The 17,930-nt window shown below is 32.5% G+C and overlaps 1 protein-coding gene across 5 annotated transcripts in view; it reads left to right on the plus strand.

The window, feature by feature from the left end:
• Gfrl (Glial cell line-derived neurotrophic family receptor-like) overlaps window positions 1-17,930 on the plus strand; it is a 226,618-nt gene that overhangs the window by 192,256 nt on the left and 16,432 nt on the right. For 4 of the 5 annotated variants that reach the window (XM_070105870.1, XM_070105872.1, XM_070105871.1 and 1 more), the window contains 4 exons: window positions 1,329-1,655; window positions 12,259-12,314; window positions 12,962-13,146; window positions 13,551-13,724. In XM_070105870.1, the coding sequence (XP_069961971.1) occupies window positions 1,329-1,655; window positions 12,259-12,314; window positions 12,962-13,146; window positions 13,551-13,724 (742 nt within the window). The remainder of the gene's footprint in view (window positions 1-1,328; window positions 1,656-12,258; window positions 12,315-12,961; window positions 13,147-13,550; window positions 13,725-17,930) is intronic. The other variant, XM_070105873.1, reaches the window with a different exon arrangement.

The raw sequence follows: 17,930 nt of genomic DNA on the forward strand, positions 1-17,930 counted from the left end.
GAACTGGCTGGTTACTCTTTAGAGGGCTATAACTCAAATACAATTTCAGATATCTGATTTAAAATCTAAGTGTGTTATTTTGAAAGGCATAACCTCTTATCGAAATATGAAAATAATCGATTATTTTTAATTTCACACTATGTTCGCCCCTTAATCCCCTTATAGAGCTAGCTTGTCTATTGTTATTTGCTTACATTTTCTGACTTTAAACAATTTCTGCAGATTTCTCGTTTACTGAAGTTCAAGGAAATATAACTCTTTTGAAAATATCACAGTTTAAGTTATTTTACCAGAGCATTTAGTAAACGAGCATAATATATGCAACAAATAATGCAATATTTTTGTTTTTAATTAATTAAATAATGTATTAAAAGGATATATACCATAAGTCATTATTGATTATAAATAACTAATTGTATTTTTTATACAGTGAAGTGATAGAAATAGACTCGAATTTTAAAAAATATGAACTTTATGTAACATGTTGGTAATAAAGTGCGTATGAGTAACATTGGGACATGTCAGAATGTGCTGTGTGTATAATATATAACTAGTAATATATAAAAATATGCATATAATATATATATATATAATATATACATACACACCATAAATTATTGAATTATTATTGCAATTATTTAAATTTTTAACCTTCAATCAGACAGGTGAGTTTCAGCATTGCTAAACATACATATATACTCACTGTTAATCATAGTCTCCAAAAAATTGTACTTAAATTTTACACAGTTCGTTTTGTTTTAAATCTTTTGTGTCTTAAATGCACCATAAGTCTTTCTCACCATTACTTGCCGCTCCTGCACCTTCTCAAATAAGTGTTGTACAATTTTTTCGTTTTATTTTCTATTGTAATTAAGTAAAAAGTGGATACAAAAGTAAACTAATTGAATTACTAAACCAAAACTATTACAAAAAAAAAAATCAGAAAAACAACAATTTGTAGAACGAAACGTTATACAGCAAGGTAGCAAAACAAATTTTGCAACCAATTAATTGAAACACGTTTCCAAATAAACAGTAGACGCCAACTATGTGTAGAAACAGCAATCAAACGCAAATTATAAATTCATAGCAATATGAATATTGAGTGGCAAATAGCGCAATGTAAATTAAACTACATTTTATTTTCATATAAAAACCAACAAAGAAAATAAATTAAAGCAACTACAACTTATAAACACCACAGCAATTAGTTACAAACAGCAAAGTTTAATTACAACAAAAAAAAACTGATAATAATTAAAAGCAAAAAAGAACTAAAAACTCAACTTGAACCATTCCTTCCTTCCTTCCTTACATTCAAATTGCAGTCAGAATAATGGGCATGGACGATAAATTGCATCTGAAAATGTTCGAAGATAATTTGGCGCTCATTGATACGCCGCTCATAGCATCAGCGACGAGCACCCACTACCCGGGCACGGTATCCACCTCACTGCACACGCTGCACGGCATACTCTTGTACCCGTTCAATGTAAGCGATTTCCAGCCGCGCCACACAGCGCCCGCCGGGCACGAGTCCAGCGCACTGGATGTCATCGACACCGGCAACTCGTACGGCTACGAACCGGGCAATGGACACAGCAGCGGCGGAGGCCATGGCCACAGTCATAGCGGTGGCGGCGTTTACTACCAAAGTATGTGTAAATGTTTAACTAACCAAAATGCAAACAAAACATATGAAATAGAGTAACAGTGCATAGTAAGAACATGCAAAAAAGAGAGCAGAATCGGCAAATTACTCCAAAAAGTATGCAACAAAAAGCGTAATATAATAGGCGAAGTAGGGCAGTAAGCGCTTAGAGTTTAGTTGGAGTGAATTGTTAGCGAAACCGCTTTCTTTGTTGTAGCATTAATGTATGTATGTATGTATGTGGATGTGTGGGTGATGCGCGTGTGTAAGCTTAGGTAAGTGCTATGGTAATTGGCACCAGTTTATGGTAAAAAGAAGAAGCGTGGAAGAGTGGCGATGCAATTTAATGGAAAAAAAATAATTATAAAAAAATCATTTGTATTCTTATGCAATGTACAAAGTGTTTAATTCACCAAGTCTCTTAATTTTATGTTTTAAATATTTTCTAATTTTTTTTCAAATATATGAGTAGCTTCAAACTTAGGCGTTAGGCAAAAAAAAAATTTTTTTTTGTATCTATTATTTATATATTTTTTCAGTTTATTTTTACTATTTTTCTAATAAATTTTAATTTCCGCCAACGCTTCTTATGTGACCAATGGCCACCATGCCCACGCAATACTCGACCAGAAATATTTTGAGTTGTGAGAAATATGCAAAACATTACAACAAAACGCAACAGCAAATACTCAAAAACAACTACAAGCAAACCGAATATGGTTGTAGCCTACAAAACTACTTACTCTAAATGTCGACAACTAAGCAATCAACACAAAAAAACAAACGCATAAAAAAACTAGCTGAAAATTTAGACAACGTCTAAAAAACGTGCGATAAAGATCGCAGTGAAAATTTTAGCGCTTTGTCAGTTTATTTTTTGTTTTTGTTAAGTTTTAAATTCTTTTCAACTAAGACAATTTGTTTCGATTTCGATTACATTTACAATTTCTTCCTGTTCATTATTAAAACTATTTATAAACCTTAACTAAAATGAAAAACAAAAACCAAAAAACAACAACATTTTTGTATTAAATAGCAAAAACTAATTAAAAAAAGATGACAAGACAATTTTTTCAACTTTCGAATTTGTTACATAAAAAAATTCAATTTTTTCCGCACTCTTACAAATTTTTTATTCTACGCACCGTTTTACAGCAACAAACATAAATTGCTAAAACAAAATTTATATACATATATATCTCTATAAATATTTAAATATACAAATTATGAAATGGGAATTCTAATATTTTTCAAAATTTCATTGCAACTCTGTTACGTTCATTATTATGTTCATTCGTGTTCAACCAAAAAACAAAAAAAAAAAAAAAATATTTACATACATATGTATTTGTTACATACAAAACCAGCAAACGTCTCATGTTTCATACAATTAACGCAATCAATGTTGCAACAACAATTATTTACGAATCAATCAATTCAAATTCAACTCAACCATTTTAATGCTAAATACATAACTATAAATTATATTTTGGTTTCAATTCATTTGATTTGACTTTTTGGTGCCTCTACGTCACTACTAGCGTTTTATTTAGGTCCAGGTGTGTACATAGCAAAAACATGATTTTCATACTTTACATACATGCATATGTATTCTGTACACTCACACATGCATACCAAATTGCTACCACATAATAATGTTTACATTCAACATTGGTGCATACATACATACATAAATACAAGGAATTCAACGATTTTTTGTCATTTGCTGCATTTTCATCGCCTTCAATTCTTTTATTTGAAATTAATTGAAATTTTATGTTTGCCCCCCTCGCCGTTGTTGGTTTTTACTGCAAAAAATTTATACCAGCTTAATTTTTGCTTTAGCTTTTTTACTTTTCCTCCTCGATTATGTGTGTGTGTGTGTTGTTTATTTTGCGTGCTTATTATTGATTTATGGTATCTTTTTTTTTTAATGGTGTTTTTTCTGATTACTTATGGCGCAGTTAGCGGAAGGTCTAAGATTCTAGCTACTGTGGTACGCAACAAAAAACAATGAAAGCAAATGCAAAAGTGTTATTTTATATATTTATGTATATGCTAATTTTGTGGTTCGGGTTGCTCAGATGCCCAAGTAAAAAAATTTCAAGCACTCTTCATGAAAATTTTTGTAATTCTCTTAAAAAAAACAATCACTGCCAAATATGATGTATTTATTTTTCTATCATTATTATAATCTTGTCTAGAAAATGAACTCAAGCGCTAAGGGTAGAGCTTCCAGGGAAACATTTTTGATATCAACATTATTTACTTTACTAACAATAGTTTATACGTCTATTGAATCGAAGAATTTAAATAATTAAAAATATACTACTTTATTCTCAACAAATATTACAAAACCAAAAAATAGTTCCATAACCATTAAAAATCTTGAAGTACCCGTAATATTCCTTTCACATATATCTGAAAGTGATACATATCACATAATTTGGACGATAAAGGATTATGGAAAAAAACTTATGATGAACACTCGAGAAAAGTTTTGAGAGCCTTTTATTCAAAAGTTTACAAAGGGTTAGATTCTCGAAATAACAGTACATGGCCGAAAAAATCCACTTCGATTCTGGTAACGTAGAACCGGCTCTTGTGCGGCTCGCCTAATTTGGTTGCAAGACGGTGAAGAACACATTTTAACATTTTTGTTAACAACTTTTGTTGTATTTGCATACACATATAAAAAAACAATAACAAGGCTGGCGGGTAGTGGCTCGATAAAGTCAATTACCCATATCATTAGTAGCGTAAAGCTAAAACGCAGGTGGTTGAATTTACCATTAACAAGTTATAAAATACGTTGGCATATTTTAATAGAGTTTTTGACAATAATATATTTATCTAGATGTCCCCTTGAACATTTTACTATTTGCATTTTTCTCAAGTCTTTACTTTGCCATCAAGATTAGGTACTACTATTTCTATACAAAACTTTGAACGGACTAGTTTCTACATATACCATACATATCTATAGTTCATTCCTTATGTTTTGCATTTCTTTATTGACGCTAAGAGTCAATCGAAGTTAGAAGGAATCGAAGTTAGAGGAATCGAAGTTTTACTCACTTAGAGTTAATAAAGAAAAATAAATGTTTGGCTAACTATTTAAGAAATGTCAAACCATAAAAGTTTAGCATAGAAACTTCGTAAAAACATAGCTAACATAGAATATAGAATTTTAAGATTTTCTTGTACATATATTCTTACTTAAGCCCTAGGAAATGTTCACTTGCTTTTAAGTGATGACTACTCATTTTTCTTCTTATTTTCTAATGAAATGTTTCAAACATATATTCTTTACATTTTCGCAAACAAATGTTTGATGGGCTTTTTTATTTTCTAAGCTGTCATACTTTTTATTATAAAAAACTTATGGTAATTTTTGTTTAGTGAAAACTTAGAACAGAACACACTTTTTAGATCCAATGTTTTTAAAGGCCTGATATATAGAGAGCTCGAACTATGGTGTATCACAGTTCTTTTTAAACCCATAAAAATATTTATTAATCAATGTGTCGATCTAATAATAAAACCTTGCAAAGTTGTTAGAACCTTAGCGAAAACCCTTGTAGTGCTGCTAGAAACAATGGTGTGCAATTATATTCCCATGAAATCGAATAAAAAATAATTATGAGACTTTTTTTGACTTATTTTTTATTTTTTTTTCGTAAATTGAGTTTTTACCGACATTTCCTTTAATTTGAATTTTTTCTTATATCTACTTAATTTTTAAATTTGTTTCAAATATGTAATCTATGTGTAATAAACTAAGTAAATTAAGATAAATGAATACGCTGCCCACTTTGTATAAACAATTAACGCGTTTTTGAGTGTTTAGCGGTAAGCAGGATGTACGCTTTACCATATGAAAGAAAAAAGCCGTCATAAGAAATTGAATATTAAATTTTGTTATTATTTTCAGTTTCATAAAAAAAGAATGAAATAAGTAAGCAAATATGTTGTTATTTTATAGAAATAGTTATGCGAAGGTGTAAACGTTTATATATTATTTTATTCTTTTATTTCTTTTAAATAATTTCTTGCTGAAAAACAGGGTTAATCCTTTGAAAGGCTGAAAATTAATAAATTAAATACTTATAGAATGTATTAATATTATATTTAATTTTAAGCCTTAAAAAGGTCTAACCCTGTTTTTCAGCAAGAAATTATTTAAAAGAAATAATAGCAATAAACCTTATTTTCAACACTTTTTTTCTTTTAAAAATATAACATTTATTCAAACTTTTTATTATTCCGAGGATACATATTTGATAAACATTTTGATTCAAAACTTGGTCATTAGGACGTCATTTCCGGCAGTCGCTCGAAAAAATCATCCTTGCTCATTGACAACAGAATCTCTGACAGGATCATCAAAAGTAAAAAAAAAAAATACGTGTTTGAATTAAGACCATTAACTAGAAAAAACAAATAAAGTTAAGTTTGTTTTTTAAGTTTAAGTTTGTATTTTTGGCAGAAGTTTTTACAAAAACATGCAAATTTTTCGACGTTTTTTGTTTTTTAAAAGTTGTAATTGAAAAAAAAAATCCTGCGCGGCAAAACCTTGTAAATTATATCTCGAAAGCCTGTGTAAAATTTTTTTAAGAGCGGTTGAATAGTTCGTAAGAAATCTTGACAGCCAACTTTGAAAACACAGTTTCGAGAAAAACGCGTTTAAAGCTTTAAGTGACTATATTGCTGACCTGAAGCGCGCAGCTTTTCAAAGCTGTATCTCCAAATTTTTTATTTATTATATATTATATTTTAGAGATGTTATAGAATTAAATAAGACAATGAAATAATTTTTTTTTTGAAGCCGTGAAACCCATGTAACCCCTTAAATAAGGTTATAATTGCAATTTTTACACTGATGCCTTCCAAACTTCTTGTCAATTCAGCATTTCATTAGCTCGTCTGGGAACATTTTAATAACAGCAAATTAGGCATTAAGCGAATTAAGGCTTTTATAATAGATGCAGCATTTAACGATCTCTATCGGAAGTTCTCATAACCTCAGATAGTTTGATGAATATAGTGGGAAGATTATAAAGTGATAAATTATCGCCGCGATACTTCAGACATCATAGTTTGATGGCGATTTCAGTCCCAAAGCGGATCATTTAATTATTAGATTCCTAAATACTCGCCCAATTAGAACCACTCGGCATTATGAGTAGAACTCCCTATATTCCAGCTTTTGAGCATAGATTCACGCATTTACACGTATATTAAGTCTTTACTACTGAAATTTAAAAACACCATATTACAAAAACAACGTAAAGTTTTTATTTGCCAATAAACTGTGTTAACACGCATATACTCGAGTAAGCACTCATGTTTTCCACTTTTTTTTCGGAATAAATTTAAATGCAAATACAAATAAGGGTAACGCAGTAAAAATTCAGTGGATTTATTATGCGCCACTAAATTACTAATGCGATTTAATTGGATTACCACTCACTTGAAATGCAATGAAATGAAAATGAAAATGAATAAATTTAATTTTTGTCAATAAATTCTTCTAGCGCCCAATGACAAGCAATAATTTACATGAACACAAACAAACATACATATACGTACACACATGCATACACATGTTGCAGCATATTTTTTCCATTACAAGCGTTAACTCACACCAACGCACCAATAATAGGCCCCAACGCCTTTGGAATGCCATAAAATGCTGTATGCCCTGTCAGCCATTTTTTCGTTTACAGTTATTTCAAAGTGGCAACGCATTTAAAATACTATTAATCAAATGCCGCAGGCCGATGGCAGCGATAGCAAGGATGTCACGGGCTGAAAAGTGTTGTAAAAAATGCTGAACACCCTCACCCCTGCTTTGCCACTATACTTGTATATGTATGTGTAAATGGCGAAGCGGAAGCATTGTGTGGTATATTGGTATATTCTAATAAACAGCATATATACATATGTGTGTGTGTGGGTGCGTGTGTTATGCGCTGACCAAATGATCACATGGTTGGTTTGCTCATTTAAAATGTGGTTTGTCGAAACAAATGAGTTGAAAATGCTATAAAATGCCAAAACAACTACAATAACAATAAAAAATAGCGCAACGTACACGCATTGGTATTTATTTGAACTTTTAATTAAATTTACTGTTTAATTTACTTGCAAACAAATAACTTATATACATGCATACTTGAATAATTAAAATGGAGAAATATGCTAGTTGGGCAATTTACTAATGTGAACACATACGCAAACACATACATACACAAATATTTAGTTCATTATTCACACTAATTTGGGTTTTAAGCGCTTGTAAGTGGATTTTTAAATATGTATTAATAGCGCAGTACTTTTGGAATTACGGTACATTTTGGTTAGCATCAAATACCTTGTAAAAGTTCCCATTTTTATTGTTATGGAATTTTGTATATCTGTAATAGATTCATTTCAGTTTCGACTGGCGCTAAAAAATTTTTTGAGTGAAAACTGTTTAACAATCTTAAATTTACACTAAACTACAACAGTCAATATTTTTATTTATTATTGAGAATTATAAAATTTTGATAATGTAAGCTTATGTCAGGAAAATGAACATAATCATTTTAAAAGCTTAAGAATCTCTCTTGTATAAATTTTACAAATTAAAAAAAAAAATATTCGAGTACTAAAACATCTTGTATTTTAGTACTTATTTTTACTATCGTCTCCAAAATATGCTCCTTTTGAGTCAATACGAGCAAGCAAGCAAGACTCGGCTGCAATGCCCATCAGCGAATTTTGGGAGCGCTATTCTCCAGATTTTTATTCAATCTGGACGTAATATTCACAAACTCTCGCCTCGTCAGCAGTAACAATGCGTTTGCAGGGTCCTCAGTCACGTTGTTAAGTATCTCTTTTGCGACCTCTACTCGACGTATTTTTTGTTAAAGATTCGTGTCTTTTGGTGTGAGTCTGGCATTAACAAGCTTCATATCCGCAACATTAACCAAAGTGTGTTGAGTTGATTCATAAAATATGTCGAGATTCTCTCGAGTCTCTCTGATGCTAACACGACGATTTTCAAGCACCGCTTCTTTAACTTTTTCCTTATTATCGTCACTAATAGAGGTTACGACCTCCACGGAATGCTTTGTGCCTCGCAAATACTTGAGTTCGCTATAAAATATAGGCAACATTCTGTAGCCGTGATTCCATTGGAAACAAAAAATTTCAAGCAAAGTCAAACTTCACACGAACATAAAAATTATTATACCAATCCAAGAAAAAAATATATCTATTCGTTTTGTGGGCCAGTACGCGGCAAATTTTATCAGAATTAACTTTCCAAGTCTACCAATAATAGGTTAGGTTCGGTCCTAGGGCTGAGCCTATGTACTCTAGTTAGACAACTGTGAACGTTGATTCTTTGTATATCTCAAAATTTCTAGATATGCATCACCAAACTCTTATAGGTCGATGAAGAGCTTTGAGCCTACCAAAATTTTTTTATCAATCTTAGCTACTTTGCCGAAAGTCTGGCTACCAAAATGTTTCAACCTCATGCTGACAAAAGCTGGACAGTTGAGAGAATGGTGTCTAGATGGTTTCACTTCGCCTTCTGCCGTACAATTTGCATTCGACAAGATATTTAATTTCACCACATGTGAGCCTATTGGATTGTGTCTAGACAGAATACTTACGAGATGAACATTGCTAAGAGCAAGTAGCTCAGAAGGCCTCTTACGTCCTTCCTTAGACCACAAAAACATTAAACTTTTTTGACTTAACTATTATTTCATAGAGCCAAATAGTTAATGAATTTTCATTTAATAAAAAATAAATGTTAACTTTATCAAATACAATAATACAACAATTATAATATGCTTCATACAATTTACAGCTTATTAGATACAATCAATGAGGAAAGCAAAATTAGATTGTTGTCGAACCCAATAATAGTATTTCACAACAAATCAGGTTAACAAAACACTTTATTCGATTTATTTCAAAAGTATTTAATTTAGTTATATTACTATTATTATATTATATATCACAAATAATAGTGAATTTAAAAATAAATGATATTTATCGCCAATATAAATGTCATAATTCATCATTTTCAAACCAATAACGGTAAAATATACTGCACTCGTTTTTCAGCTCATTAATACCATTACAAATAATCGCACAATTTTATTTATTTTGCACATATGTAAAAAAAGACAGTTATTACGTTATTTGACGTGGCCAATTGGGTGATTACCTCGCCATTTAATGCCACTTAACGCCTTGCGCGTCAAGGGTTAATAAGCGATTTTAAATAGCCGTGTGTCTTTTTATGCATTATTTTATTATTATTACTATTTTTGTTTTTTTTAGTGGCAACAGCCGCAAATAATTTTCCAATTGCCGCGATATTAAAATATGCAGTGCGGCATTAAAATTTCAATAATACAAATATGTTTCACCGCAAAATCCGATAAATGCAATAATTAGCTGTCACGGTGTGGAGCTACATACAAGTATAAATATGTATTGTACATTTAAAAATGCTTATGATTTGTGCTCAAATGCTCATAAATATATTATGAATAACTGTGAGTAGAACGAAAGTTTCAAACCAGTACGCATGCTATTGTGATTAATACAAAGGCGTGGCAACATTAAATTAGCTTTCAGATTTTTTACGTAAATAAATAATTTCCTAACTAGAAGTATCAGTAATTTTCTACACTTAATAAGGCTAATTAAGTTTGCCACGAAATTTGTTACACGCACAAGGAAACCTTGGAAAACAATTTAAAGTATATATAGAAATGATAAGCGTGACGAACTAAGTCGATTTAGACATGTCCGTCTGTCTGTTCGTCTGTATATACGCGAAATAGTCCCTCAGTATTTGAGATATCGATCTGCAATTTTACACACGTTTTTTTCTCTTCAAGGAACTGCTCATTTGTCGGATTCGCCAATATTGGAACACTTTAGGATATAGCTGGCATACAAACTGAACAATCTTTGCATAGAAAATATTTTTATTTGACAACAACAATCTCCAAAAAATAGTTCAGATCGAACCACAATGTCATATAGCTGCCGTACAAACTGACTGATCAAAATTTAGTTTCTGTATGGAAAACTTTTTTATTTGTTTTTGTGTTTCTTGTTTTTGAGCTAAATCAACTAAAAAGTTACGTATACGACAAGGCGGCTCCATATTAATGAGCACATCTATTGTGACCACCTAAAAGAAGTGTTTTTTTTTAAGAAAACTACTGCAAAAAATGTATTATGTTTTGAAGACATATTTATATTTAATTTTTCGCGAGTCATTCACTACTTCTTCATGTTACTAAAACTGTAAGGTTTTGCCTATACATTGACCCATGATTGTTTAAAACTTTTCAATATGGCAGACTTTGGAAAAAAATTTGGCATTTTCCTTAAAAATAAGATTATCTCTTGAGCGCAAAAATAATATTTTTCAAGCTATGGAAAAAAATTGGAGTTATAACTACAGCTAATTTGAAAAATATAGCTTGGAAAAAAACGCGTTTAAGGAAAAACCAAGAAGGTGATTTAGCAGGCTGTAACTTAAAATGTATTTGAAATATTTATTTAAAATTTTGGTATGTTATTTTCGAAGAAATGGACTATTAAAATGTGCAAAAAAAAATTAAATTGATTGTTACGTGTGATCAGTAAATATTGTGCCATAAATATTTTCAAACGTATTTTTTTGTATAATTTTGATTCATGTTTTTAATGTTCATCTCTTTAAGCGCGATTTGCAAAGAATTTTCTTTTTCGTGTATTGGTAAAGCGTACATCAAACTGTTCATATACATATATATGTATACTATATACTGCTTATATCTGCAGCATAAAAATATCGTATCTTTAAATTAGGTCAGGTCATTATCTGATTTTTGCATATATCGCGCGTGTAAAATTACTTTTCATACATATTTCTAGACTTATGATTTTAATAAAAATAACAACACTTAAAAACGACAGGCATACATATTTTTTAGCATTATAAACATATATTGCTAAAGCATCTGGAAAAAGTGCTCATTTATTAAATTTTTTTGTTCTCGTTACCTTTTTTCTCCAAACGACAACACAATAAATCACTTCATCAACTGCACTGCGTATATTGAATGAAAAACAATTATTAATACAACAACAACAACAAAAATATTTGGCTGACAAATTCTACAAATAACAATGCGCAATAAAATCAAAAATAAATATATACTTACATATACATGCATATGTGAACAACAACCAATGGCTGTTTGGCGAAAAAAAATTTCCACCGAACAAAAACAACTTGAATATTACACAACAACAACAACAATAAAAACAATTATGCTAAATGAACGCATTCGCTATTGACGTTCAAACGTCATGCATTACAAATACCAACAAAAAAACAACAAAAATTTGGCTTACAAACATCAACTGCGCTTGCTGATTAAACCAAAAAAAAAAAAAAAACCAAAAAAAAAATACAAAAACAAAAACACATTTTGTACACTTGGACACGTTTCGCTCGCTTGTGGAACCACACTTTTCCTCCACCTTTTTCTCTTTACCACACTCCTTCCTGCCGTGTGCTGCATCCGCCAACGCAGGTGGTCAGGATGTCGAAGTGGACCTCTCAACGGAAATAATCAAGCAACACTTTCAGGTGAGTGCAATGCAATGTTGCAAGTACTTTAAATGCAGCAGGTTGGCAGCAGCTATACTACACACAGCCACACACACACACACATTTATGCACTCAACTTTAAATTATTCATTGCTGCTGCCAACGGTTGCTGCTGCGTAGAAGATGCGTGCAATCAATTTGTTTAAGTGTTGCCATTGCCTGCAGTTCCTCAGTACTTAACATTTAACGTTTCTTCCATTCTTTTTAACCCTTTTCTACATTTCTGGCATTTCTTCTTAATGGCCACTGTGCCACTACAACTTTATTACTGTATGCCATTGGACGTCATTTTATGATTTTCACGTGCAATTGCTGGCCTTGTCATGCGTGCAACTGACAACATGCAACGACAACAACGCGCCACACACGAATATGCAACGCTATTGCTGCTGTCAACATCATCGCTGTCGCTTCGCAATCAATGACGCATGCAACCAACTATCACGACAACAACTATCATCGTAACTACAATAACAACACCATGCAACGCACGCATTGCGCTTGACTCGTTGCATTCGTGACTTTGGACGCATCAACCGATTTGACGATTTTGAATACCGTTACCTGCTGGCTGACGGCCATCGGCTTGCGGCGACCGGTTAACATTCCAACGAACGGTTGTGTAGAGTACCTGCCACACAGCATTGGACACTTGCCGGGAGGATGCGTCATGCTCGTCGTCCCTGCAGCCAATGTTGATGCATTGTGAAATGCACCGTTGCAATCGCAATGCATGCATGACATCACTGCAAGCCTTCTACAAAGGTCCGCACGAGGATTTGAATTTGGACATTGCCTTCTGCCTCTGCAAGTAAGTACCCCCTTAAGGCTTATACATCAGTTACATTTGTGTATGTGTGTGCATGTTGGCAAAATCTACTTAACTACTTGCAACTGTGTGCCTTTGTCTAATCCACTGCGTGCACTAAAGAGCCGTGCAGCCTGCACGCTGTCGTGCTCGACTACTTACATAACTGTGTGTGCGTGTTGCATGCACGGTCCAGCATGGCTGCTATCTGCTCGTGCACGCTTCGTGGTTTCGCATTACTCGCTCTGGGTATGTGTGTAGCATCGTTTGTGTTTCAGAAATTTTTCACATTTTTTCAGTGCATTTCAGTGCCGCCACTCACTTTGTGAGTCTTCGTTTTCGAGCTCATACATACATACACGTAAGCACTTGTGTTTTACGTTTTCTCTTGATTTCTCTCTTCACAGAAAAACAACGAATCGTCACGACATGTGCATGATTGCACAGGAAAAGCTCCATCCAACGTGCGCACAAAGGCCGGCCGATAACAGTAATCAGCAGGGTTCAAATGGCATATACTACCATCCGCCGCCGTCCTGCCACTCTGTAGCGGAAAATTGTAAAGAGGATCGTGAGTGCAGGTAAGTGGAATCGAGCAGCTCTTTGCTGTTTGTTCGACAGATAGTGCGCTTTGCAAAGTTTAGTGCAAGTAACCATGCGTTAAGTGGCAGATTTCGCTTCATCATGGCGAAAGCATTTGAGGGTTTCTAATCGGAAGATGATGATATATATATGCTTTGTGTTAAACAACTACTTTGTAAGCATAAGAAAATATGTATGTGCGTTTTGATATGTTTTCGAAAATTTTCGATATGATATTAGCTCACGAAAAAATTAATAGATCAAGCTACCATTATCCGCAGATTTAGACTTAGAAAGCTCGGATGAGTTGTACATGAGAATTACTTGATATCAATAAGCAATAAACTATAATGTTCCTCTGTTGCGGTCCAAAACAATAGTTGTTTCCAAAATTGATTTTAAAAGCTTAAATAGCTGCGGAAAAATGACTACAGTAACATAGTCTCTACGATATAATATAATAGTCTTGCTTGTGTTTGCTGAATTCAACTTTTTAAAATTGTAAAAATCCGCTGAATATTGTAGATTTTTAATATATATACTAGTTTGAACTGTTACACACATTTTCCGGCTTTTTTTTGAGCAATAAAAGCAAATTCCTGAATAATTGTTTTTTATTGAAAACTCTTTGGTTTTCTGATTTCTGATGAGCCACGAAAAAATGAGAATTTTCAGTATTTTTATTTTTGCTCTTAAATCATGTTATTTTACAAAAATAGTAATATGGCATTATTATACAATGATTTGACTTGAAGTCACGAAAATTTAAAAAAAAACATTTTTAATTTTCAAAGTTATACTTGTAACTGTCAGTGTTGACCCAGTTCCAAAAAAAAGGTCGTTGCGGTGACAATCATAAGAACTTGGCGATTCATCTAAAATTAATTGGATAGAAAAAAATTGTTTTATAAATAGATAATCCGTGGCCTAAACGTAGCAAAAATTTTCAAAATTACATAAGGGCGGCTTAGGAAATTTTTTTCGAGATTTTTGAGAAAAAATCGAAGTTTTTGAAAAAAAAATCCTTCTATCAGACCCGAGTTTATGATGTATTCTAAAAGCTGTATAAATTTAATTAAAATCTACTGAGCGGTTTTCGAGTTACAGTTCAAAGAACATAGTTTTGACAAAAACGCATTGCAAGTTTCGCACTAGACTTACGTACAGAAATACTAGCTACCTACTCCCGAGCGCTTCGAAGTGCCAGAGCGCTCTTTGTCGAATAACTCAAAATTATAGAAATACATAATATATAATTATCGGATCAACTTGAAATTTTCACTTAACGAAAATTCTGACTACCCATAATGCACTTCATATATATTGCCCACAAACAGGCGCAAACTATAATTATAATTAAAGCCACATATCGCTGAAAATAGAATGAACTTCGGAGTTTCAATTGACGAAACATTTTATTTAACAAATAAATAAAAAAATGTTAATTTACATAATTACATGTCCTTTAATAATCGGCGATGAATTTTGAAAATTTTGTATTCCCTCAACTTTTTAGACGATCTCCTGGAAGACCTCTGAAAAAAGATGTCTAGTGTTGAGCAAGATTTTTCTGCTTAAACTATGTGAAATCTTAAAATCAAAAAAAGTATGATTACAATAATGTTTGAAGGGATAGTCATATTTAGATTTTTTACAAAATGGCGGATTCCCGAAAAGTGTAATTTTTTGCGGAAAAGTTACACTTCAGGGTGGCTTTAAAATCGAAATTAACATCTAAAAAAAATCACATATATTTATGAAATTCGTGTAGTAGTTTCAAATCGACCGCTCTAACCATTTCGGAAAAATTTTTCTCATCGACTCTGACAAAGATCGACGTATCGAGAAAAACGTGTTTTGGAATCCGATTAGACTCTAGCTAACTTCTTAAAATATGCTCATATCTCCAAAATTATTGGACGAACAACTTTAAATTTTCAGAGAACATTTTCTATTTTGTATTTACATTTGATTTATTCAAAAACAAAAACCAAAATTTTTTTAAGTTCAAAGGTGGTGCCTTGTTGTAAATTTACTTAACGTACTTCAATCGATATTATAATATTATATAAGATCATCAGCTATCATTATTCTTAACGTATGTTTAATGTTGATATGACAGACTTTGACTTTGAATATCTTTAAAATTCTAAATTTTTTTACCATCCCTTCAGATTTTGTTAATATTTTCAATAATCACTAGCACTACTTTTGCAATTGTGGTATAATGTTTGAAAAAGCTTACGTAGATATTATTCAGGTAATTTGGATAACTTTAGTTGATATAAATAAAGTATTGATAAGGCTTAATTAATCCCTTTATATACGCTTTACCCATTTAATCAATAAACGAGTACGTTAAATAACAAACTGCTGCTAGATAACTAGGAGCATAGTTAAAGTCAAAATCACGAAATATTGCAATATGTTACCTTCTAAAAATACTTAACTGGAAGCTATAAAATCTGTACAAAATTAACGATGTAATTAAAATCATCAACAACACAGATTGATGAAGCCAGATGTCGCTGCAGGCAAGTTGCCAGAATGTCTAATACCATAAATATGTGTAGAGATGATTTTCTCAGAAGAAAGCTACGCTATATAAGGGTATACTATAAGGAAAACTAGGAGGATAAGGTCGAAGAGTATAGTCTGTGTTTGGCACCTGCCTGAGATTTTGCATCAATGCGTCATGAAATTGACACTTTGCTGGAATATGCAAGGTGGCTGCCATTAACTGCACTAAGGCACACACAACCTAACATACACTTTATATAGTAGCTAGAATGAGTTGCACGACTTGCTGTAGAATGAGTTACGTTGCTATTAAAAGAGACACGTTTTTCAAAATAATTTAATGCACACGCGCGCACGCAGACATATTCTTAAACTCTTACATGCATATAAATTCATTTTATAGTGGCATCGTAGCAAATGCAGGAAACTCGTCAATAATCTGGTTTACTACAGCAGACAACCGAAATAACTAGCTGTCACACTGTGCGCTTGTGTGTGTGTGCGATGGTCGCTATTTTCAGAAGAAACTCTACTGTCGAAGTGAATATGTTACGGCATATTCTACAGACTTTCTTCAACTTAATCTGCAGACGAAAGCACACTCAAAGAGTGACGACCTCTAATATAATCATAACAGTAAATACATATACATACTGCACATATGCATAGACTAAGGCCAAACGCATGGTGGCACTGCAGGCAAACCACCAACGAACGCAAAGTACGACATAATGGAACCACGCATTCTTTACATGTGTACTAGCGAGTCTCTCACACAACCGTTACGGCTTTAATACATACAGTTTTCCTCCTCATCATGACTTCGCTATTTGCCACACTATGCACCTTGCCTTAAGCGACTAATATGCTACCGTATATGAGCTTGATTGTCTCATTGGTCGCCTGGCACATCGTCATTACTGGCTGCACGGCTAAGCGACCACAAAGTACGTGGCTGCGAATTTAATTGCCTTTTAAGTGAATCGCTCTTTTGCTCCAGTGCAAGCAACTAAATTGTGCTAATAGCGACACTTACTTCATATGCGGCAACTATAGTGGTATATGCAATAGTGGAAAATTTATAGTGTTGGTGGAGCTGATCTGGGAGATGGTCGAGTAAATTTTTGCGATGAAAAATAAAACTCAGCGTTTTAAATGGAACCAACGATATCGGACCACTATAGCATATACATGCCATACAAACTGAACGATTAACCTCAAGTCCATGTATGGAACACATTTTTATTTGACAAGATCTTTTCATGAACTTTGGCAAGCATTATTGTTCAAAGTTCCACCACAATATCCAAAGAAACTGTTTGGATCAGATCACTATAACATATGGATGACATACAACTGACTGATCAATATCAATTCGTTGTATAGAAAACATCAAGGTCTCTTAACGATATGTCACACAGATTATTAGCCAAAGTACAATCTCCGAACATATTGATATCAAGTTCTTGTATGGAAAACTTTTTTATTTGAAAAGATATATATATTCATGATAAAACATGGCTATAATTTCCGCAGAAGTTGTTCAGATCGGACCATTGTAACATATAGCTGCCATACAAACTGATCCATAAAAATCGAAATAAATATACTTTTATGCTATAAAAAATTAACCCCAAAATCCAAAAACTAAATATTTTTTCAAGTAGTTGGAAGCGAGATATGAA

This window comes from Bactrocera oleae, chromosome 2 (genome assembly GCF_042242935.1).
Source record: "Bactrocera oleae isolate idBacOlea1 chromosome 2, idBacOlea1, whole genome shotgun sequence".
Classification (NCBI taxonomy): Eukaryota; Metazoa; Arthropoda; class Insecta; order Diptera; family Tephritidae; genus Bactrocera; species Bactrocera oleae.